The sequence below is a fragment of the Octopus sinensis genome, linkage group LG9, assembly GCF_006345805.1.
Source record: "Octopus sinensis linkage group LG9, ASM634580v1, whole genome shotgun sequence".
NCBI classification, from domain to species: domain Eukaryota; kingdom Metazoa; phylum Mollusca; class Cephalopoda; order Octopoda; family Octopodidae; genus Octopus; species Octopus sinensis.
The window spans coordinates 90475359-90501838 of record NC_043005.1 but is presented as its reverse complement, the minus strand read 5'-3'; the positions used below and the strand labels follow the sequence as shown (position 1 = coordinate 90501838).

The 26480-nt window shown below is 38.3% G+C and overlaps 2 protein-coding genes across 3 annotated transcripts in view; both read right to left on the bottom strand.

The window, feature by feature from the left end:
- Positions 1-740: 740 nt before the first annotated feature.
- LOC115215931 (pyridoxal phosphate phosphatase PHOSPHO2) lies at positions 741-9028 on the bottom strand. Its single transcript, XM_029785293.2, has 2 exons — positions 8797-9028; positions 741-1776 (listed from the first exon to the last, which is right to left on the bottom strand). Exons 1-2 carry the CDS (start codon positions 8830-8832, stop codon positions 1057-1059), a joined length of 756 nt encoding a protein of 251 aa, XP_029641153.1. The 5' UTR covers positions 8833-9028; the 3' UTR covers positions 741-1056.
- Positions 5333-26480, bottom strand: part of LOC115215378 — a 34972-nt gene continuing 13824 nt past the window's right edge. Inside the window, exons 6-7 of one of the 2 annotated variants that reach the window (XR_005000738.1) lie at positions 25383-25847; positions 5333-5361 (exon numbers count right to left, since the gene is read on the bottom strand). Coding sequence is in view for 1 of the 2 variants with exons in the window: in XM_029784536.1 (XP_029640396.1) it covers positions 25707-25847 (141 nt within the window). In the remaining variant the exon portion in view is untranslated. Of the gene's footprint in view, positions 5362-22769; positions 25848-26480 lie in introns of those variants that run through there. The other variant, XM_029784536.1, reaches the window with a different exon arrangement.

The following is a 26480-nucleotide window of genomic DNA, read 5'->3' as shown; positions in this document are numbered from 1 at the left end:
GCTACTGCTGCTAGTACTACTACTAATACTACTACTACCATTATTATTTTTTTTCTTGTTGCTATTGTTGTTTCTGTTCAAGCAAAAAGCCAACAATTTTGAGGGCAGGGTATTAGTCAATTCTTGGCTGCTACTTCATTTTGTCACCCCTGGTGGGATGAAAAACAAAGTTAAACTGAGTGTAAAATGTAAAGTTTTCTAACTAAATACCACAAAAACTGCCCCTTGGGGTCAACTTTGCCTTCATTCTTTTGGAAATTGATAAAATAAAGTACTAGTCAAGTACTTTATTTTATCAACTTCAGTCAATGGTATCAACTACACCCACTTTCCTTAGGATTACTAGCTTTGTACTTAAATTAGAAAAAACAACAACAACAACCACCACCACCACATATATATATACACATATAAACACACATACACACACACACACACCCTGTGTGACCCTTCTGTCTGGCAGTCGCCATGATAGATCGGTAGCCACTGCACACATATTTTTTCTCTCCTTGTTTTTTTCTGTGTTCCCTCCTGTAGAAGAGCATAGGCTCGAAACGTAAAAGACTTTTTCAATTCTTGAGCGTCATACTAATACATCTATTTGTTTTCTACACCACCTGTCTTCATCTTTTGTTTTTTTCGTGAACTCTTCCCATACATATACATACATATGTACACACACACACACATGTATATTTTGTTTTTAAGTTCAGTTCCATGATAATAAAAACAACTATACATTAACCTGAGGGGTTGCCCCATATTTTTGTAGAGTACAAATTTATTATTCTAAAAAAAGACTGCCGTTGATAGTCACTTCTAAGTTTTGGCCAGTTAAGCCGTGGCAGTCTGATGATGGCTTAACTGACCAAAACTTCAGTCATTATCAACAACATTCTTGTTTAAGAATATATACATTACATACACATAAAACTCACGGATATAATTATATGCATGGTTTATCATTATATATTTCCCATCTTAAAACGTCAGTTAAGTTACGTCTTTTTTTTTAACGCCTTGAGGTTAGGGTTTCATAAATGTTTCACAGGTCTCTTAGAGAACAGCTTTCAGAGTTTCGAGAATTTCAAATGCATCTGTCCATGGAATAATCTGAGATTTCAACGAAAGTTCATCATTTTTAGGCATCTTGTTAATTTTTTTCCACAGATTGTAATTTATACGTGGAAATGTGAAATCTTGCTCCCTAAGTGTGAGGCAGGGGCAATAATCGTGTATTCCATCACCGACAAACCCAACATGGGAGAAGCTCACACCTTCATCGCAACGTTTCTTCAGGTAATCTTCTAAGATCCTTCCTTTGCACAAATTCGTCGTGCTCAACTGGCACCAATCTTGGTTGTGGTAACACTGCACTCGTAAGCAACCAGTTTCATCAAAATGTGCAGGATTCGTAAAAGTTTCAGCAAATAAGTGTGCAATTTTTGCATTTTCCAACACCTGTTTAATAAATACACTATTAGCATCAGAAATAATAATCATCTCCACATCAACTCTGTCCAAGAAGTTTACCAGTTCCATGACACCATTCACAAATGGAATCTCATTCATACAGTCCAAGATTTGAGTAGGAGTAATTTTTTGTAGATGCATGTGTTCAAAGATTGCTCCCATATAATAGACCCAGCATTGGCTGCTGTACCGTTTCTTTATTTCCACAGGAATTGGTGGCACCAGTTTCGTCACGTAATTGTCAGAGTTGACATCAATGAGAGAATGGTCAAAATCAAACGCCAGCAGTAAGGACTTGTTCACCTGCAAAATACAATAGAAATGAAAGAATTAATTAATAATTAGTAATGATAATAATAATTCTTTCTACAGAAGGCACAAGGCCTGAAATTTTGGGGGAGGGGGCCAGTCGATTATATCGATCCCAGTGTGTAACTGGTGCTTATTTCATCAACCCTGAAAGGATGAAAGGCAAAGTTAACCTTGGTGGAATTTGAACTCAGAACTTAAGATACATGAAATGCTGCTAAAGCATTTTGCCTGATGTGTTAACAATTCTGCCAGCTTGCCATCTTAATAATAATAATAATAATAATAAATTATAGTAATAATATATTCCCAGATGCAGTACCAGGCAGTGGCTCTCATGGCTTCTGATCTTAACTGATTGGAAGTGTTATCATGTACATTGTTTTGTCTTGGTATAAAAGATGGGTTACAGCAAATATTCTGCTCAATACCACAGATTTGCTTGTCAGTTGTTTGACTTTAACCAGTTGAGCATGTCCCTTAGTGGCTGACGATATGTGCATCTCTGATCACGAACAGAAGTAGTGGGGGAGCTTCATAGCCATGTGTTGAGAGGGATTCTTTGGGGTTTGAATAATTCACCTCTGGAAACAGGATGTTTTGTTCAACATCCTTAAACAATCCTTATTCAGGGACCTTTTGAGCTGGATGGGTTACTCGACCAGAAGAAAATTCTAACCGGGCCCCACCTGCAAGGTCATGTGCTGTTTATCTTGATATGAGATCACCATGTTGTGCACATATGGTTGTGATGCATGTGCCTAGTGTACCCTTATCAGACGGGTAGTCATGATGGGTATACTGGGCTTCGTATATTTTACCCCAGTGTTACTTTGATGGCATGCACTGCTCTCTCACTCAATAATAATAATAATAATTAGAAAATCATTGTTTTAAACATCCACTCTTCCATGCTTGTATGGGTTCGACAAAAGTTATAGAGAAAGACTTTCTATGGCCAGACACGTTTTCATAAAATATTGGAAATGAATATTCATTTACAATAATTACAGAGTGTCAAAACAAAGTGACACAAACATATACATACAAGACAGGCTTCTTTCAGTTTCCGTCTACTGAATCCACACACAAGGCTTTGGGCAACCCAGAGCTATAGTAGGTGTCACTCAGTGGGACTGAACCGGAATCCACGTGGTTGGGAAGCAAACGTCTTAACTACACAGCCACACCTGTGGCTTGCTTTGCATATTTACTGTTAATAAAAGCAAATAGTTTATATGGGAGCATGGAATCACAACTGTTGATACTGTGGCACAAACTGTGACATAAAGTGACGTTCATAAGAAAATTCAAAAATTCTTTGTGTTAATCTCCAGATACAAATTTTCATTCATTCTTTTTTTAAGTCCATCTGGGATCAAATCAGAACCTGCAATCCTGAAATTTTGGATTCCTATCTTTTTCGTGACTGCAATTGTTTTTGGTGATTTTTTTTTTGCACATGATTTTTAGCAACGAATATGATCATCATTGGGATATGACTCTGGAGGAATCAATTGCAACAAATTCTCCAAAACAAGTCAGAAGTCTGTTTGCAGATCTTCCCAATCGGAGTTAGTTGCTTAAAAGCTATATAGCTATCAGGTGGCTTTTAAGCTTGTATATATATATATATACCAGCATTGCCTTACTGGCACCTGTGTTGGTGGCATGTGTAAAGGATTTGAGCAAGGTCGTTGCCAGTACTGCCTGACTGGCCCCATGCTGGTGGCACATAAAAGCACCTACTATACTCTTGGAGTGGTTGGTGTTAGGAAGAGCATCCAGCTGTAGAAACTCTGTCAGATCAAGATTGAGGCCTGGTGCAGCCATCTGTTTCGCCAGCCCTCAGTCAAACCGTCCAACCCATGCTAGCATGGAAAGCGGACATTAAACAATGATGATATATATATATATATATATATATATATATTTCAAATTAATAATAAAAGGGTTGGATATCTGTTGCATGATGTCACTCGATTGTGTGCATATTCATCCCCTAGCATTTTCAAATTTTATAATTGGAAATGTTACACTGAAGAGAGAAGTAATTAAAAACACTTTAATCTCGAAACGTGTCTGTGGCTAATCGGAGTCGTGTTGATTCATTGTTTTTCTCTTTGCCTACGTAAAAATGTGTGTTACTGTCGTGGAGATTCTTACAGTAGTAGAAAAGGAATTTTTAACTCCTATTTCTAAATTCGGTATGTGGTGAAGCAATTAGCTGACCCCTACCACTCTCCCCTCCCAACACCATCACACCACAACGCATCACAACATACCACCACGCACACATCAGCACTAACCACTACCCAGACCCACATTTCCACACCAACACATACACACACGCACAGGTCAAGATCACCAGCCCTCTTCCACACATACATACAAACTCTCTTATACATACGCACGTGCACCTTCGTTTTGGGATCACCACTACTTTATTATCTCCCCTTCTCCCTAGCTCTCCTGTGTGACCTTTCTGTCTGGCATTCACCATGATAGATCTCTAGCCACTACACATTCTTTATTTTCTTTCCTTGTTTCTTTCTGTGTTCCTTTCTGTGGAAGAGCATAGGCTCAAAATGTTGAGGACATTTTCACTTCCCAAGCGTTATACTAATACATCTGTTTGTTGTCTAAACCACATGTCTTCGTCTTTTGTTTTTTTTGTGAATTCTCCCCCCTATATATATATATACACATACATACATACATATACACCTCAGGAAGTTGGGCCTCACGGAGGAAATGACAATGGACCGAGATATCTGGCGATATGAAATTCTTGAGAAGACCAACCCACATCAGTAAAACTGAGTTCTAGAAGTGCTATGTGTCCCACCCACACTTAACAAGAAAACTTCTCACACACTCTACTACAATAAATCAAACTACATCTCTTCTCCTCACATTTCTGCTTCATGCACTATGCTTACTGCCAACTCCCCTTTTCTGTCCTCTTGGCCCTGTGCCACTGTATTATTGCTCTCCACTAGCCCCTAATCTGTCTGTTCCACCCACTTCCCTGTCTCACTGTATTATAGCTATCTTCTAGCCCCCAACCTGTGTGTTCCACCCACATATAACAAGAAAACTTTTCCTTCACCTTACCTCAGCAAACCAATCTAAATCTCCACATCTCTTCTCTTCCTCACATTTCCTCCTTCATACACTATGCCTAGTTCACACTCCGCAATCCTGTCCTCACAGCCTTATCCCTCTGTATCATTGCTTTCCGGTAGCCCTCAATACATAGCCAGGATTTTCGCCACTTACTTGCACTCTTTAATCACACTCCCTTCACAATATCCTGTCACTTATATTATGGTGATCAGACCTCAAAGGTATGCCCTGGCACTTGCCACCATCTATATATCTCTCTCTTCCTTTACTCAACCATCCCATTTATATTCTGATCCCTGTCCCTTGTATGCCCAGCATTTTGCCACCATCTCTATCCTGCTGTCTCCTTCTCTCCTTCTCCTACACATCCCTCAGGTTGAGTAACCACGTATTTCCTTTGCGGTAGCACACCTGTTTCTATCTTCATTTCTGATCTCTCTCTCTATCTCTCTGGCCAGATAAGACACCTGTATCTGTCTCACTATAACCTTTCACCATCCAACACAAGATCACCTCCTCCAATGCTTCCTCCCCTCTTGAAATTTTTTTTTGTCTTGCAAGTACCTGGTGATCTTGTCAGTGCAGGTACCACTTAAAAGCACCCAGTCCACACGGTAAAGTGATTGGTGTCCAGAAAGGCATCCAGCTGTAAAATCCTGCCAAAACAGTCACAGAAGTCAGGTGCAAGCTTCTGCCTGGCTGGCTCTTGTGAAACCATCCCACCCATGCAAGCATGGAGGGTGGCCATTAAATGATGATAATACACACAATATGTATGTATATGTATGTGTATATATATATATATATTATATATATATATATACACACACACACAGTATGTATGTGTGTATGTGTATATATATATATATATATATACACACACACAGTATGTATGTGTGTGTATATATGTATATATATACACACACATGTGGTTTTTTATACTTCTTTCATTTTTCTTCTTTTTTAATCTAAAATATACTCTCCTTCCATTTCTACAATGCTCTTCCATCTATCTGGTAGACTTGCAAGGCCTCTCTTCCAAAATTCACTTGTCTGTGATAAAAAATACTCCTCTATTACTCTTCTGAGCTCATCAACAGAATTCATATTTTTCCTGTCCAAATGATTTTGAAGATTGTGGAATAAATGATAATCAGATGGGAAAATGTCCAGCGTCTATGGTGGGCAGGGCATTATTTCCTCTTCAAGCTGCTCCAGTCTTTGGAATGTCATCCTCGCTGTTTGTGGTCATGCATTATACTGATGAAAGAACACCTTTCATCTTGAAACCAAAGATGGTTGTTTTTCTTCTTGCGCTGACTTATGCCACTCACAGTAGATCTTCTTTGTTATCATTTGGTTTGGATTTAAAAGTTCAAAGTGGACTAAAACTTTCATATCTCACCAAACAAATAACATCACCTTATGTGGGTGAAGACTTTCTTTAACCTGGGGTGCTGGTGTTTCTCCTTCCTGACCCACTGTCTTTGATGCTTGACATTTATATAGAAAACCTATTTCTCATCACCAGTCACTATTTGGTCCAAGAAAGGTTCATTTGTGAGACGTGACAGCAAAGAAGAGCACACATTTAGTCTCTGCATGCGATTAGACTCGGAAAGTTTGTGAGGAACCCACTGACCCAATTTGCTGGCTTCTCCGATGGCACGCAGGTGTCGATGAATGGTTGAATGACCAAATCCAAGCTTCTCTGCTAGTTCTTCTCCACTTATGATGGTATTTTGTTCCATCAGGGTTTGCAGGACATCCTACAGATCTTCCAGGATGCAGCTCGTCTTTTAGGCTGTAGCTTCTGGCTCATAATTTCTGAAACCACCATTGACACAGGTTTACGCTTATTGTCCGATCCCCATATACTGTATTAATATTCCCCGCACTTTGTGTTGTTGCTTTTTTTGAACTCATAATGCAAAATATACCAAATATGCCCCTTAGTCACTTCCATTATAATTTTGAAAAAAATAACTGTTAAAATCGAACTGCACTCTTTAAAACTTGCACTAAGAATAAGTAGAAGGTAAAATTACTACCTGCTTTTGTAGTAAGTTGATGCAGGTAGTTTAACCCATCCCCCTCCGACTTTCAGTTCATGCAGTTGAAAAACTATCGCATCGTTGATGGGATGACCCAATATATATATATATAAAGAGAGAGAGAGAGAGAGGAAGAGAGACATCATATTTAAAAGGACCCATTTATGGACGCCGTAGTTCAGTGGTTAAATAATCAGCGAAACAATTACAAGAATCCCTGGTACAAGTTCAAGTCAATGAGAAATAAGCAATTACTGAAAGCACGATCCTCACATCAAATTACACTACTAAAAATACAAAGCTTCTTACTCCTCCTCTGCATCATTAAGTTTGGAAATGCGTTGTTTATTCTAAAAAGCCCCTGTATATAAAATAAACAAACAAAAAACTAATCACATACAAAACAGATTTTGACCTAAAACTCTTATTTCTCTAGATAAAAAAGATATAAGGTGAGTAGTGATGGGTACCTAAAGTATTCTATGAGACACCAGAACACTATTTTTCGTCATTCGAATATCAGATACTGCGAGCTGTTTACTGGTTTCAAGAATTATTATTTCGATAGTTTGTGTATAGAATCAATTAGTTGTTCGTGTTAAGGTCTCCGTACTTTTATAACGAAATTAAAAGCGCGAGTATAAGTTGGTCACATAACGCTTTTTACACGTTGTAGTTAAGCCCTCAAGCCAACCTTGACTGACCAAACCTACGATGCAATATATATAAATATATATATATTCCATGCGTAAACACTCAGTATTCTAGAGGTATGTCTATCACTGCTTTACCCAATATATCTTTCCTTATTTAAATCGGTGGTCGAGTGTGCTTTGTGGGTCATATGTTTACTGTTTCTAACAGGTCGAGCGAATGATTTAAAGTGCAAATGTTAAACGTTGACATTTTTAATACAACTGATATATTGTTAGACCAATTTGGTAACGAACAACATATGTTGTCATCGTTCGAATGCAGGAAAATTCTTGCCTTATTTCTATTTGCTTTAGTTACAAAAATTAAATGTTTCATGTAAGAAAAAGGAATTGATAAAAGAAAACAAATTGTCATTCAAATTAGGTACATCGTCTCCTGGGTGAATTTAGGTTTTGCCGGCTAAACATGAGAATTTCTGCACAAAATAATAATAATAATAATGACGAGGACTATTATTATTATTATTATCTCTAAGTTAAGGAATTGCTTTATTGTGATAGTGATTTCTTTATTATTTACAATAATAATAATTCCTAACCAAGGCACGCGGCCAGAAACTATTTGGATAAGGCAGTCAGAGGAGCCGATCCTAGTATTTAACTGATATTATATTTTATCAATTCAGAAGGATAAAAGACAAAGAGGACATCGGCGGGATTTGAACTCAGAATGTAAAGGGTCGTAACTGAATCCCGCCAGATATTTTGTTTGACGCTCTCGAACGATTCTGCCAACCTGAACGTACACACAACATAACTCTACAGCACAATCACGTCCAGACACTGAAAACACACGAAGCAACCACCGTCCGAACACAACCCACGTAGCAGCACATAGTCCGCACAACAAACAGATGAGGCATCGAAGTAACATGAGAATCAGACGAAACATCAAATCTGCTTTGCAATGTGAAACAATGTAACATGTAAATATAATTCTACATCTTTCCCCCAGAAAGCACAATGCTTCACGCACCTGGAACACAGAGGTGCACCTATAATAATAGAACAGTAGGAGACTGCACGGAACTGTTGAAAACCACAATAGTAGTAAATAATAAATAATAATAATAGTAGTAGTAACAACAACAATAACTATGTGGTTATTAAATTACCTTATTAGGCAACGCTTGTGTCGGAGCTTCGCACATAGTGGTGGTGGTGGTTCTCGTGTTGACAAGAGACTGACAATAGCAGCAGCAGCAGCGGTGAGGGATTCTTCGTCGGAGACAATGAGACTTATCTCCCTTGATTTCGTCAGCTACCTGTTAGAACTGAAGGATTTTGGCGTGGTGAGGCCTTGGTCGACTTATATAGCTTCTCTTGTAGAATAAACTACAAAGCACTTGACAAAGGGCAGGATTATCTTCTGCCTGTGTTAATTTAACCAATTGTGTAATTGCCCGCCCCCCCATTTAGCCGATAAGAAATAAATTCCTTGAACAAAAATAGCACGGCAGATAAACGCAATGATGTCATAAAAAGTCATCGAATCTGGACAAAACAATTTCCAGCACAAAACGGAAGGCACCACATAGAAACAACATGCAACATTTACCAAATTTACGACGTTAATTAAACTTAGTTAATTACCGCTCTATAGTATATTTTTAAGAGTTGCTGAAACATGGAACAAACTGCCAGCATCAGTTGTCGGAGCACTGCATCCTTCAAAACTTCCATGCTTCCTGGGATTCGCCAACACTACACCTGATTTCTCCCCTCCATACACACGCAAGCATGTATCTGACTCATACACTGTTCACTTTCAAGACATTTGTACATTACTGCATATGCTTTATACACACTTTTGACAAGTTGTGGTGCACCTGAGCACTGCATACAATAATTTCATTATTATTATTATTATTATTATTATTAAAAAAAATAATAATAATAATAGACATAACACACCTGCACACCTTAACATTTTTGTGGACATTCGGTATACTGTACCGCAAATATAACTTAAATAACGCTTTATGAACCAATGAGGGAGCCTATAATTAACAAGACTAATTCTATAAACAATGAAACACTATCCAAAAGAATTTTTGTAAACTCCGGGGAATTCTATCTAGTATGTTTTTATGTTTTCTCTTCCAACTTATAGCGACGTTATTTACGAAAACATTCGACTTTTCGCAACTTGTTTGAAGTATCGTGATTCATAAACTTCCCCATAAGATGCACAAATTTACGAATGTGCGTTCAGTATTACTTTTTTTCATTATCTTAGTGATTACGATATGGGTAATTCAGCTCACTAATGTTTCATCGTATCTTCGGGCAGAATGAACATAATTCTTGATTATTAATTCTGATTAACAACAACTAAATATACTATTTAGCTATTGGTAATTGTTATTTAACCAGCCGAGGTAAACTAGTGAGCTACCAAAGGAACGTTTATGTGAATCAAACACTTCTTGATGTCCCTTGTGATAAAAAATACTGTTGCGAACCACCTGCCGTCGCCCAACTCGAACCCGGGACCCTACCAAGTCGAGCGACGACTATTACACCGGCCCAGTTGATCGGGGGATTCGCCACGGAAAGAGGGGGAAGGTAGCAGCGAACTCGAACCGGCGACCGGAGATAACAACAACAACAACCGCAGGAAGAGATAGAGAGACGGCGGAGGCAATTGGCTACATTTAAGAACAGTTTATAACAATTACGACATCAAATACAATGTGATACATATCATATACATTAAAGAAAATAACATGCAAGAAAGCAACAGATACAATATACAGTCCGGAGACAACAGTTCAATTCAATACATTAATGTTCAAATCACATTAAAGTCTTTCTCTTTCTTTTTCAACACAACTCAACGACACAGTTCTTTTCACAATCTAATTTCTTTTACATTTCTCTTTTCCTTAATTCAGTACTTCTTCCTCCTCTCTTTTCAATTCTTTTTTTCTTTAACAACTCTTTTTTTTCACCACATCAATTCTTTTTCTTTAACACATCAAAACATAAACAAAAGACACAAACCGCAAGTTTCTTCGTTTACAAACTCCCACTACGAATAGCCATGCCTTCTCGCCGTAATCTCTCCCAGCTCCTTAATCCTATCTGCCTGTCTTTCTCAACCTCTCATTGTCTGTCTGTCCTTCTCAACGATGTAGTTGCCTTCGCCATCGCCACCTTCTTGGCTGACCGTCTGCATCACTCCTGTCTCTCACGCCAGCTACCCTGTTGTCAACTCCTCTGTTCTCGACTGCCTCACCGACTGACCGCAAAAACTCCAGCGCGTCGTGTTTTTAAAGGGGTGGTTTCTCGACCCTTCCTTGACCGGAACAAGGTTAAAGGTCTCTTCCGAATACATAAACCTCCCCAAAAACCGACAGGACAAAAGGCCTACCCGTCTCCCTGACGTCAGATCACAAAAGTAGGTCGCAGCACTCAGCCTCCGAACTGACCTCCATATCAATACGTTAAATTTAGCGTGACCCAGAATGTGATCAGGCTGGCCCTTGTGATAAAAATACGTTGAATTTATATATCACAAATAATCTTCATAGACGTTAAAACACCTTTTTCGTGAAAGGTAGATGATCTTGAACCAATGAAGGCAGTTCTTCATGGTCATTCAATCTCCTCGAAATAGCAACCAAATCTCCCTTGAATTATCTTGAAAACTGAGGGATACATTGAATAAAGTAGTCCTAGATATGTAGTTCTCGAAAAAACGACACGATCACTGTGATTAATCAAAGTTAAACCTTTTGTAGCATAAACTATCTGTATATCTGCATTTGAACGTAGCAGGGACCAACTGGCTTTTGGCCGCTGTTTGTGTCCTATTGTGACCATTAGGAAACCGGGTCTGAATATTGGTTACAAAGTAGACTCCACTGAAAGCACCCATGAGACAGGTGGTGGGGGTTAAAGCAAAAACAAACTAGATTAAGTCTAGGCTACGACAGGATTTGAACTGTGAACACAAAGAAGCAGACCAAATACAATCTGGCATCTCCTTGGGATAAGAAAGGACAATCATGGCTGTGTAGTTAAGAGGTTCAGAACCACATGGTTAAGAGTTGGGTGCCACTGCACGGATGCATTTGGCTGTAGACATGACTTGACCTATACGTTGTGAGTAGAAACTGAAGCCATCCATTATGTATTTTAACCCAAAAGGATGAAGGGCAAAGTTGATCTTGGTAAGATTTGAACAACTACCACAAGGCAGTATATCCAATGTTCTAGTGACTCTCCCCTGTATGATAAGTGAAATACATTTCTAAGTGAGAAGTGAAACCAGATTACAGACAGGGCTGGCTTAGTAGCTTACAATTACCTTCTTTATGACATGATATTTCAAACAAAAGAATTACATAGAAATGCAACAGGTTCCATAATATATTGAGAACCACAACAAAAGAATTCCTCTTTGAGTCAAACTGACATGGCAGTCTCTGTGCAGAAACCCATCTGGCTAGAAGTAGCAGCAAATCTTCTTCAGCTCACACTCTCACATCTTGGAAAAAAAAAAAAGACCGTATTGGATAATATAGTACAATATATATCACAACTTGATGAGATGGTCATGGCTGGACAGCTTTTATTCATGGGACTCCTATTTGAGTTAGAAAATTGAACTAGAAGACTCAGAATGTACAATGGCTATACGGTTCACTGAAACCAGACTGTTCAGATTTATCCATTTAGAGAAATGAAATATATATGATTGTGTCAGCTCACTGCTTTCAAGAGCTCAATTATTAACAGGTTATTAAACTGCAATATGTTATTACACTTTCTTTTCACTGCTTCAGTTTCAAAGTATTTAAACCAGCAACGGCTTTCTGATTAACATCATCATCATCGTTTAACATCTGCTTTCCATACTAGCATGGTTGGACGATTTGACTGAGGACTGGTGAACCAGATGGTTGCACCAGGTTCCAATCTTGATCTGGCAGAGTTTCTACAGCTGGATGCCCTTCCCAACACCATAATAACATAATATTTTAATAAATTACTTTTGCTCGGAAACATGTGAGGGTTGGTGACAGGAAGGGCACCCAGATGTAAAAAATTCCGTTTGACGTACAATGGCATGGAAATGTGAACTTTAAAACAATGATGATTATGAAAAAGTCAAAGAAAGGAATATCACATCTCATTCATTGTGAAGTGAATGATGCTACTGATGCTTAAAGTTTCTTTTATGCAGGGTTGTCACTTTTGGATTGTAAACTTGGACCAAATATTTCTTTCACCATGCCTGAGCATTGAATTCTCATCGTTAAACCGGCATCCAAGTTGTGACTCATTTTCTTTTCTGACATAATATACTCACATCTATTTCATCCAGTGATGCCATACTCTCTTTTACTCTCTTTTACTTGTTTCTGTCATTTGACTGTGGCCATGCTGGAGCACCACCTTTTAGTCGAGCAAATTGACCCCAGGACTTATTCTTTGTAAGCCTAGTACTTATTCTATTGGTCTCTTTCACTGAATCGCTAAGTTACGAGGACGTAAACACACCAGCATTGATTGTCAAGCGATGTTCAGGGGGACAAACACAGACACACAAACATACATACACACACACACATATATATATACATTTATACGACGGGCTTCTTTCAGTTTCCGTCTACCAAAACCACTCACAAGGCTTTGGTCAGCCTGAGATTATAGAAGAAGCTTGTTGCCCAAGTGCCTCACAATGGGACTGTGCCCAGAACCATGTGGTTGGTACGCAAGCTACTTACCACACAGCCACTCCTACACCTATGACAAAAAAAAAACAAAAAAAAACACCCAGTACACTCTGTGAAGGGCTTGATCTTAGAAACGATGCCAAAGCAGACATTGGAGGACAATGTCGACCTTAGACCTGTCAGTTCCTGTAAACCATCCAGCGCATGACATCATGGAAGAGGGTTGTTAAAAGATGACAATAATGATGATGGTCTTGGTGTCATTGTTGTTGTTAATGGTAGTGTTGGTGTTGATGTTGATGTTAGTGGTGATGATGATATGTCTGAAGAAAACGCTACCCTGTTTAGCACTGATTTTTCACTATAGTACCAACATTTTCTTGGGATAATACAGCAGTATGGGAGTAAGTAATGGTGGGATTCATAGATATTACCCATCTCATTAATTTTCTCCATTTCTATATTAATGCATAAATTGATATATTTGATGATGATGATGATGATGATGGTTCATTGGCTTTAAATAAAGCATAAGGTGAATGTTGGAGGAGATTTAGTTGCTAATTTTAGTTGAGCAATGGTGGAAAGGATCACTGACCAATGCCAAGAACTGCGCTGGGAAACGTTGTTAAACTTAAGTAAATAGAACAACAGCAGCTGCAGTGTGACCAAGGCTATCTCATCCAGGATTTATAAGCAGAGAAGGAGACTGAGTCAGGTGAGAGTGCAACATGTGCAGATTGTCAAACTGCATCGTATATGATTCAACCCTGTTTGTTGGAGCATGAAGTAGGCAGGCAGCTGATCAGAGGCAGAGGATGTCTGGAGCAAGACATCTCTAAGTCATGCTTTATTTGACCAACAGCCAACATACCATAGGCATAGGATTGGCTGTGTGGTAAGTAGCTTGCTTACCAACCACATGGTTCTAGGTTCAGTCCCACTGTGTGGTACCTTGGGCAAGTGTCTTCTACTATAGCCTGAGGTCGACCAAAGCCTTGTGAGTGGATTTGGTTGACAGAAACTGAAAGAAGCCCATCATATATATGTGTGTGTATATATATATATATATATATATATATATATATATATATGTGTGTGTGTGTGTGTGTGTGTGTGTATATATGTATGTGTGTGTATATGTTTGTGTGTCTGTTTTTGTCCCTCCAACATCGCTTGACCACCGATGCTGGTGTGTTTACGTCCCCGTAACTTAGCAGTTCAGCAAAAGAGACTGATAGAATATGTACTATGCTTACAAAAAAATTTGCTCGATTCAAGGTGGTGCTCCAGCATGGCCACAGTCAAATGACTGAAATAAGTAAAAGAGTAAAAAAAAAGAGTATACCATAAGTGTCATGTTTGCCTACACAGCAGCAACAATGATACGAATTAAAGAAATTCATGAAAATAACCATTGTTTGGCTTCTCACTGTTCTGCTTGCATCACATAAATCCTTATCTGTCTGGCAGACATCACCATGCATTGGTCCACTGTGGTTTGACATTGGAGTGACACAATAGGGCCGTGACACCATGAGGTCACAAAAATCCTTTTGTTTTCTTGTTTTTTCTTTTTTTTCTTTCTTATATTCTGTTGGTTACGATGACAAGGGTTCCAACTGATTCGATCAATGGAACAGCCTTCTCATGAAATTAATGTGCAAGTGGCTGAGCACCCCACAGACATGTGTACCCTTAATGTAGATCTCAGGAAGATTTAGCATGATCCAAAATGTGACCAGGCTGGCCTTTTGAAATATAGGTACAATTTATTTTGGCCAGCTGAGGGGACTGGAGCAAGGTGAAATGAAGTGTCTTGCTCAAGGACACAACATATTACTAGGAATCGAACTCATGACCTTACAGTAATGAGCTGAATACCCTAACCACGAAGCCATGCACCTCCACACTGAAGAATCCCATGTTATAAACACACATCGTCTAAAGTAGTGGTTCTCAACCATTCTTTTTCTATGGAGCCTGTTGGTTCCTATTTTATTCTACTGGACCCTAATAAGCAGTCAATGTTTAAAAAAATCCCATTATATTTTTATAATGAAATATTTATGAGGAAGTGTATAAAAAATGTTGAAATACTTAGTGTATTAAAGAGGTATAAACAACTTATTGCTACTAAATTTTAACAACAAAATCTTATGTGGACCCCAAGGGTCATAAGGACCCAGTTGAGAACCATTGGCCAAAAGGAAGGAGATGTTCTCTATTGATAAAAGATAAAAGACAACACTGGCCAGATCTTCATGTTCAGATCTATCAGAGACATAATAATCAATGGAAATGTCATGGTGTGGGTTCTTGATGTTCTCCATGCACCATAGGAATTATTACCTGTTGGTGTTAATTAGTTTGTTACACCTCTCCATGCCACGAGGTACATAAAGTTGCAACATGATCTCTACAATCACCTCTGTTTTCTGCCATTGTTCTAGTGTCATTCCAGCTTCTCCACCTTTCTTGTCCCCTTTCCTTGTCAATCGTCCTTCACCGTGTGATTTTAGGGTTCCCTGTTGTTCTCCCCCCCCCCCCAAAGACTGCCATTTTAGTGCCACCAGACAATTGCTCTCTTGATCTTGTCTAAGGACATGTCTGTTCCTGTTCCAGCATTTGCATGTTCCCTGATATCCCTCACTCTCTTACAAAAAGGACAGATTATATAATGTAGTCTGAAGGAAAAAAAATGAGATCACAATGGCTGGAACTCTTTTTGTCCTAAGATTGTTAGTTCAGATCTGACTTGGAACTAAACAACAACAACAACAACAACTACTACTACTACTACTACTACTACTACTACTACTGCTGCTGCTGCTACTTGTTACTATTTTTTCACTTACCATATTTATTTTTAAAATGCAGATGTCAAAAATCAGGTTTTAACATGGAATGAGACACACCATATTTATCTTAGCATTTCCAGGTTTACTTGTACTCTGTACTCTAGAATTCAATGCACACATTTTTTTTCTTTCTTTCCTTCCTTTCTCTTTTTTCTGTCACTGATAAAAAATTTGTACCTCATTTTTTTTGTTCGTAGAATATTAAACATTAGAATGAATTTCTAGGAAAACAGCCGGACATACGAGAAGGCATCCTTAATAGGATGTCAGATAAACATTTTCTAAAATACCAATATTTTGGTAAATATCTCAATGGAACCACATAGGATATAATTAGCCTGCAACTACAAGTATACCTTCTCTTCATTCTTCCTTCTTCTTTTATTATTACAAGGCTTCTGTTCCTTGAAAACGAACGATACTTTTAATTTTTCAACAACCATATCGTGTCCATTCTCCAGGTCCGACACAAACTACTTTATCCCAGTCCTTCCTCCCCAGAATGTTATCCTTCTGTAATTTTCATCTCTCTCGTGTGTTTCATATGGCCATCTTCTTGCAGTTGTTCAAAGCATCAAACATCTTCAATCTCAGAGAGACTCTGAGGGTCATTATTGGACATACCCTCCTTCAACGCTAAACCATTACAAAATAAATAAGTATACTAGTGTGTACAATTATATTTAACATGTTTGTGTATATTCAAACATGTTAGATATGATTGTACATAACTGTATGGCATTCGATGCTGCTTATGGTTTGTTCATGTTATTTTGTAAGGAGCCTAGGACTGGTTTCTTTGGCATTACAGATTCTGCCACCTGTTGCAAGGTTACTCATTTTTATCAGCTGAGTGGACTGGAGCAACACGAAATGTTGCTTAGTGCATCTTTAATTAATTCCAGCTTGACAAAGCTTTTTGCGCTCCAATACACTAAATGTACCATTTGTTATTCTAATATATGAGCAACCAGTTCTTATAACCATGAACAACAACTTGGTATATAAAGTTAATGAAATGTACCGAAACAGAAACGCATGTGTCCTACAATCCTGCAATGTCATCCATGACGACCTGATTGCTGTGTTGACACTCATCTTGTCTATAAGGAGAATTTCTTCTCCCAAGACAACTTGTGCAGCATATATGAATTAGAGATAAAACCACTATTATGCAACTCAAACAGTGATAGACATAAACCAATACATAAATAACAAATAATATATATAATTAATATAATATATAAAATATATTTATATATATATATATTTAATTTTATTTATTTTTATAATATAATCTAAAAAATATATATATAAATATATTTTATATATTATATTAATTATATATATAATGGTTACTTATGTATTGGTTTATGTCTATCACTGTTTGAGTTGCATAATAGTGCTTTTATCTCTAATTCATATTTTATATATTTATATTGTGAAATTTGATTTAATACTAAATTGAATTTTTCCCTGTAAGTTTGAAGTTATACTCCCTAATAATATTATTATTATATATATATATAGATAATTATATGTATACATATATACACACACATATATGAATGTGTGCGTGTTTGTCTCTACTGTCCCCTATATATGTGTGTGTGTGTGTTTGTCTATACATGTGTGTGTATGCACACATATACACAATGTTTCCCCATAATTTCTGTCTATCAAATCTACCCACAGAGCATTGGTTGTCCTGGGGGAGGAGACACTTGTCCAGACTGCCTTGCAGGGTTGCAAAGAAAGCTTCTGAACCGCACATCCATGCCTGCACCTAGACTTACTAAACTTACCTCACAACCACCTCCAGCCCTAATTAGCTCACCTGGATAACAAAATGTCTCTCCTGCATCAACTAAGACGCTTGTGTCATGTATGGAGTGCATTTCATAGTCCCACCTTTGTTGACAACTATTCCACTTACTCAGACCTGTCCGAGGCCCTGGGACTCAGAAGGCCACAATATAATCCAGTTTCCATGGCTGATATTACAATACACCCTTGGAGCAGGACACAGTCCATTGCAGGATTAATTTCCCCTACTATTGCTGGAACTCATTTACATAGACCTGAGCACTGGAATGAAATTTGCCTGGTGGGCACAAAACCAGGCCCAACAGAGGATGCTCAAAACGTTTTCATTGCACCTCTCAAAATTTTAAGGGGTGCACTTTCACCCACTGCACCCCATTTCCAAGCCTACGTAAATGGGTAGCCTGCGATGGGTGACCCATTTGCAGCTGAGTGGGCTGCGGCAATGTGAAATGAAGTATTTTGCTCAAGAACACAATGCGTCCAAGTATCAGAACAATGAACGTACAATCATGAATGCAGCACCCTAAACCCTGGACCATTTGCCTTCAGGGGCGTTACAGAGCCCACTTATGCGTACCTTTTCCTTCTTTGGACACTAAAACTTTGCTTGCGAAGACCTGTTAAGGCAAGTGAAATCAAAAATCAAAATCAAATTCGATGACTGGGGTCCATGCTAGCAGGGTGCAAAGAGCACCATACAAGTGTGATCATTGACAGAGCGGCTAACCGGCTTCAGTGCCAGTGGCACTTAAAAGGCACCATTCGAGCATGATCGTTACCAGCCTCGCCTTACTGGTACTTGAGCCCCGTGCTAGTAGGGTATTAAGAGCACTATCTGAGCATGATCATTGCCAGAGCGGCTATCTGGCCTCCGTGCTGGTGGCACGTAAAAGACACTATTCGAGCGTGATCGTTACCAGCATCGCCTTACTGGCATGTGTAAATGATTCGAGCGAGATCGTTGCCAGTGCCGCCTGACTGGTCCCAGTGCCGGTGGTACATAAAAGTACCCACTACACTCTCGGAGTGGTTGGCATTAGGAAGGGCATCCAGCTGTAGAAACTCTGCCAGATCAAGATTGAAGCCATCTGGTTCACCAGCCCTCAGTCATTCGTCCAACCCATGCTAGCATGGAAAGCAAACGTTAAACGATGATGATGATGATGATGTACAAATATATTCCGTGTATGATAAGCTCTATGCATCTTGATATCCTGGTCTTCCAGTGATTCCACTGTGCTTCATTTACAACCATTATTTGCATCAAGAACACAATACTGAATTTCTTCCTATGTTTTTCCTACATATTGAGTACAGTCAGATTCCAAATAATATTGATCTATAGATCTTTGGTCCTTTGTCTCTCAGACCATTCTTCCTAGTTTGGAAATAACTCTGCAGCTCTTTGACAGGTTCTGTTTCTTTTTTTTTTTTGCCTTTGTTGACTAATGTTTTACCATTTTCTTTCTTTCTTTCTCTTTTTGACAGTTACCATCGTGATTTAAATTAATGCCCAATGCTTATTTGCTGTTGAAACATTTATCAAGAATGCAGCGCCTTACATAAAACTTCCAAACACAGAATTCTGGAACTCCAGCATAGCTGCCCCAACAATTAGGATTTTAAAAAATATGCTGAGGTAGAGCTTTTACAAAACCCCGTTTTTATACCAGGAAAAAAAATGACGAGGTTCCAACCGATCCAATCAACAGAACAACCTTCTTATGAAACAGGAACATGGGTGTAAACCTCCAAAAGAAACTTGTGAAGTCGCTGGGTTGGCAGTGATATGACCCGTATGAAAGATAACCAAGCAACATATTGTTTTAAGTAGCTAGTGACTGTGCGGTAAGTAGCTTGCTTACGAACCACATGGTTCCGGGTTCAGTCCCACTGCGTGGCACCTTGGGCAAGTGTCTTCTACCATGGCCTCAGGCTGACCAAAGCCTTGTGAGTGGATTTGGTAGACAGAAACTGAAAGAAGCCCATCGTATATATGTATATATATATATATATTATATATATATATATATATATATATATATATATATATATTTGCATGTATGTGTATATATTTGTGTATCTGTATTTGTCCCCATGCTGGTGTGCTTACGTCCCCGTAACTTAGCGGTTCGGCAAACAAGACCAATAGAATAAGTACCAGGCTTACAAAGAATAAATCCTGGGGGTCAATTTGCTCGACTAAAGGCGGTGCTCCAGCATGGCCACAGTCAAATGACTGAAACAAGTAAAAGAGTAAAAGCAAGTTGGTTGAGTATTCCACAGACATGTGTACCCTTAAAATAGTTCTCAGGGAGATTCAGCGTGACACAGAATTACTGGTACAACTCATTTTTGCCAGTTTAGTGGACTGGAGCAATGTGAAATAAAGTGTCTTGCTCAAGGACATAATATGAAACCATTTCATACCAAATTCTCCATTGAATATACTGACATTCAGGGTCCACTCATTTGAAGCTGACCTGGACTAAACAACAACAACAACAACATCCAAAGAAGTATGTATTAGATTAGCAATCCATGTGTCATACTTAGTGCCACTACATCGTGGATGGCCAAACTAAAAGTGGCATTTGTCTGAAAATAATGTCTCTTTTGCACATCCTGCGTTAAATAACACAAAAATATATGCTGCAGGTAATTTGGCTTGCCATGATGTATTTGCATTAAGTATGATACACATATGGCTTATTTAATTTAATACAGCTTCTGTTGCACATAATGAAATAAATATTAAATACATTAAATAAAGAAAAGAAAGAATAAATACCAAAAGTTTTGAAAAATGTATTTATACAAAAATAAAACAAGAAAATTTAAGCTTATTTTTGTTTTAATTACAAAAATAATGGTTTCCCTTTTGTTTTTTTTTTTAAAAAAAGAAATATAAAAAAATTGACATAAAAGAGGCCTAGAGTTACGCTTTAAAATTTTTTTGTATTTAAACTGCACACTAGTAAGGGGGTGGAAAAAAAAAGGAAAAAATCTTTGAGTGAAGTTGGTATCTTCACATCCTTATTGGCATCGACTAAAAAACATTTGTTCTGTTTTTATTTAAATGAAGGCAAAGAGATTTGGGCAGAAATATTTATAGTGAAAAGCATTCTAAATTCTCATTGAGTGGTTAATGAAATAAATAATAATAATAATAATAATAATAATAATAATAATAATAATAATAATAATGATAATGATAATAATAATAACTTTTTCTACTATTGGCACATGGCCTGAAATTTCGTGGGTGGGGATAAGTCAGTTACATCGGTTCCAGTCCTCAGCTGGTATTTATTTCATCGAATTCAGAACACAAAGCTGGAAGAAATGCTGCTAAGCATTCTGTCCAATGTACAAATGATTCTGACAGCTCACTGCTTGATCATGATGATGGTGATGATGATGATAATAATGATAATAATAATAATCATGATCATCATCATCCTTTCTAATTTTTGGCATAGGGAAGTTGATTATATTGCCTCTGTAGTTCAAATGGTACCTTTTCTTTTTTTTTTCGAACTTGAAAGGATGAAAGGCAAAGTTGACCTCAGTGGAATTTGAACTCAAAACATGAAGAGTCAAAAGAAATGTTGCTGAGTATTTTGTCTATCATGTTAATGATTCTGCCAGCTTGCTGCCTTAAGAATAATAATAATAATAATCCTTTCTACTCTAGGCACAAGGCCTGAAATTTGGGGGAAGGGAGCCAGTCGATTAGATTGACCCCCCAGTACACAACTGGTTCTTAATTTATCAACCCCAAAAAGATGAAAGGAAAAGTCGACCTTGGTGGAATTTGATCTCAGAACGTAAAGACAGACGAAATACCGCTAAGCATTTCGCCCAACGTGCTAATGATTCTGCCAGCTCGCCACCCAGCAGCCCAGCAGAGCTTGCTCTGTGAGAAGGGTGTATGATTCTTGCTATTTTGACGCCCTATAGGAAGAAAAACAAGACCTGTATAAAGGCTAATGAACTCTTATGAGGCAACGGCCACCAAAATAGTGTATACCTAAGAGGCAGAAGCAATCAAGATGCTTGAACATTCCTTGTAGGAGATGGAAACTTCAAAAAGTAAATCAAGATTACAGGAATCCCATATCCTAGGGTGGAGATCCTCTCAGTTATGGTATCACGGGGAGAAAAATTACTGGGGGTTGTGCAACCTAAAATTCACTGACCCTCATCATGATTGCTGAAATGTCAAATGAAAATAGAAATGAGAACGGTGTGAACGTGGCTGGAACAACTTGTGATGGTCTCTCGTCCAGTGGGTGCCCCAAGGGTGAGCAGTGTGGACCCAGTTATCATCAAGCAACTGCTAAAAGAAGGTGGATGAAAGAAATGAATGTGGCTGTAATGGAGTGCTTCTTTTTAGGTAATCTGAGAAATGACAATGAAGTACCCACCAGGGGATAAAGGAAAAGAATGCACAGGGCAAGGAGCTTTTGGCTTAAAAATTTAACAGCTCTTCACAGGAGAATCACAAGACAGCTGAACGAAATACTGAACATTGACATCCAAGTACTGGCTTGGATGACAAAAGGAAGAACAGTACTATGCCAGTAGGAGCCAAATAAAGGGAATGTAGTTGGAAATTTCCAACCAATATCTTGTTTGCCACTGATGTGGAAACTGATGACAGCCATCATATCGAACAGCATCCATAAGTACCTAGATGAGAACGACCTACTACCAGTGGAACAGTAAGAGCGGAGGAATGAAGGATCAATTACAAATATATACGCAGCGCTATGCGTTTGGCAAGTTTTCTACGGCCGGATGCCCTTCCTGAAAGAGACACAAAAATTTGGCAATGGCATGGGTGGACTACAGGAAAGCTTATGACATGGTCCAACATTCATGGATTATTGAATGCCTTAAACTGCTTAAAGTCTCCCGTAATATCCTGAAGTTAATACAAAACTCAATGGCAATGTGGCGAACTGAACTCACAACATGGGGAGATAATCTGGGGGAGGTAAATATCAAAAGAGGAATCTTTCAAGGGGACAGTCTGTCGCCTCTCCTATTTGTTGTCTACATACTGCCACTAACCAGTGTTTTAAGAAAGCTGCGTGTGGGGTACATGCTAGGCAGGGTGAAAGTAAACAACCTGTGGTTTATGGATGACCTAAAGCTATTTGCTAAGACTGAGAAGGAAATTGAGAGTTTAGTGGCAACTGTGCAGATGATTAGCAAAGATATTGGGATGGAATTTGGGATTGAGAAATGTGGTGTAATGATTCTCAAAAGGGGGAAATCAGTAAAAGCCATGGGATCAAGCTGGAAAGTGGTGAAGCTGTAAAGAAAGTCAGAGAGGAAGCATATAAGTACCTGGGTGTCATTGAAAAAGATAAGATGATTGAACACAAGATGAAAGACATGTCCAGGAAAGAGCATTAAAGGAGAACTTGGCTTGTGTTCCAATCGAAGCTAAATGGCAGCTATAAGATTAGAGCAATTAACACATGGGCGGTTGCTTTGATGAGATATAGCACAGGAATAGTATCTTGGAAGAAGAATGAATTACAAGAGATAGAGTGGAGAACATGTAACTCAATGACAATGAACAAGGAACTACATTCCAACAGCAACGCGTCAAGATTATATGTAAAGAGGAGAGATAGAGGACGGGGATTGGTGTGTTGTGAAGGTTGTGTAAGGGAAGAGGAGAATAGCCTGGCTTGGTATGTCAAGGGAGTAAAGAAGAAATGATTGAAGCAGTGAAAATGCAGGGAACCTTAAAAGTGAACAAAGCCGTAGATCCAACACAATTTAAGAAAGACCAGAGTGAGAAGATGAAGAAAATTTGGCAGGACAAGAAAATGCACAGTCAGTTCTTGAAGAATAAAGATGAGATTGATTGGAATAGAACCAGGCAATGTCTGCAGAAAGGAGACTTAAAAGGGCCCACTGAGGTATTAGCGTGCATCACTCAAGAACAAACTTTCAGAATAAACTACTCCAAGCATCACATTAATAAAAGCACTGGCTTGCCATAGAGTAGGATGTGCTCTAAGAAGATAGAAAGTATAAACTATATTGTTAGCGAGTGCTGTAAGTTTATACAACACAAATACAAAAGGAGACACGACAATGTGGCCAGATATGTCCACTTGCTGTTGTGCAGTAAAGCAAATCATGAGAGAGCCAAACAGTGATATGAATATAAGCCAGAGGAAGTAATCGAAAATGAACATTGCAAAATACGCTGGGATTTTAACATGCAGTGCAACCAAATCATAGAGACAAGATGACCAGATATCGTGATTATCCATAAAGATGAAAAAGAAGCAAATATAATAGGTGTTGCAATACCAGGTGATTCGAGGGTGAAATGTAAGGAAACAGAAAAGATTGAGAAATACCAGCCACTGTGGAACGAGATAGGAAAGTTATGGGGCATGAAGAAAGTAATAGTGATACCAGTGGTAATTGGAGCATTAGGAGCAGTTTCCAAGGGTTTTGAAAAACATATTAAGAATATCGGAGCTGCTGTTAGGCTCGAAGTGATCCAGAAGAGAGCACTGCTGGGTACAGCTTGAATTCTAAGGAGATTATTGTCTCTTTGAGTCACAGGAGAAGGCACTAAAGGGAAGCCTTTGATGATTTGTTATTGCCAGCTTTCAAGTAAAGAACAACCAATAATTAAGAACTGAGAGTCTTTCAGAATGATAATAGTAATTATAATAATAATCCTTTCTACTATAGTCATGTGGCCTGAAATTTTGAGGGAGTGGGGATAGTTGATTACATCATTCCCAGTGCTTGACTGATACTCGTTCTATCAACCTTCAAAAGATGAAAGGCAAAGTCAACCTCAGCAGAATTTGAACTCAGAACATTAAGACAGGCCACTGAGCATTTCGTCCTGTTTGCAGGCAACTGTAAAAGCTTGCTGCCTTAGTGATGGTTTCAAATATTTGGTACAGGGCCAGCAGTTTTCCGAGGGGAGTGGGAAATCAATTATATTGACCCCAGAACTTGACTGGTACTTATTTTATTGCCCCCTAAGGGTGAAAGGCAAAGTTGACCTCGACAGGACTGGAACTCAAGCACGCTAACAATACTGCCAATTAATAATGATAATGATGAAGAATTTTCAAGTCATTTAAGGAATGGGTTCTGTCACAGATAAAATATTTTTGGAAACAATTGGTAAATAAATATTTAAAAAGCAATTTTAAATTAATATTTCCCTATTTTTTTTAAATGAAGGCAAAAGTTTTATAAAAAAAATTATTAATATTACTATTGTTATGATTTCATATTCATATACATGTTAACACACACACATACGTTTCTCTCCTCTTTCTCTTTAAATTCTAACTGCATTTTTACTTTTTTTCTTTGTAATACACATCCTTACATTCTTATTTGGTAACAGTTATGATTCTTTTTGAAATGGAATATAATTTTACAGAGTTGAGATTGTTCCAAATTATCTCAGAAAAGATAATAGACCCCACCACACACACCACCATCCTCATCGCTCCAATTCTCATTCAAACACACACACACCAATACAAACATATACACACACTGCCAACCATGTACTTAAAACGCAGCGTACACACACACGTACACACAATATACACATTAATTTAAATAATGAGTATAAGGCTATAAAAATTTGTCATCCGAGTTTGTGTTTTTTTCTGGCACAACATTATTTTCTTCTGGTTCATTTGATAACTTTTCACTGGCAGCAAAAGACTTCTGGTCTTCATCACGATTGACTTTATTGCGCTTGAAGAATCCAAGCTATTAAAAGAAAAGAGAATATTCATAAATATCAAGTTTATAAAAAGTAAATGGACATGTGATGATAGTGATGATGGTGGTGGTGGTGGTGGTGGTGTTGATGTTGATGATGATGATGATGATGATGATGATGATGATGGTGATGATGATGATGATGATGATGATGATCTTACATGCTGGCATGAGTTTGAGGCTGTGACAGCTTCTGACAAGTATGAGGACTGCATCTTGCTCCAATGCCTGCTTTGGTTCGGTTTCCACAGCTCGTTACCCTTCCTAAATGCCAACCACTTTACAGCATGTACCGGGTGATTCTGTTGTGATACCAACACTACTGAGGTTGCAATGCAGTTCACAACAACAACATTCCCTTCAAATAAGCAGGGCTACAGCAAGACAAGGTGACTTTATGTTAGAGGATTAGGCTAAAATATGATCCAGCTTATCTCTCACCTCCTTCACTGCCCTCTCTCGTGTGTGTGTGTGTGTGTGTGTCCTGGAGATTGAGTGTGTTACACTCACAATCCTAAGATCCTGCATTATGTGCTTGAGCAAAACACTTCATTTCATATTGCTTCTGTCCACTCAGCTGTTAATAGGTGACCCTGTGACAAAGGAGCCATGCAATCAGGG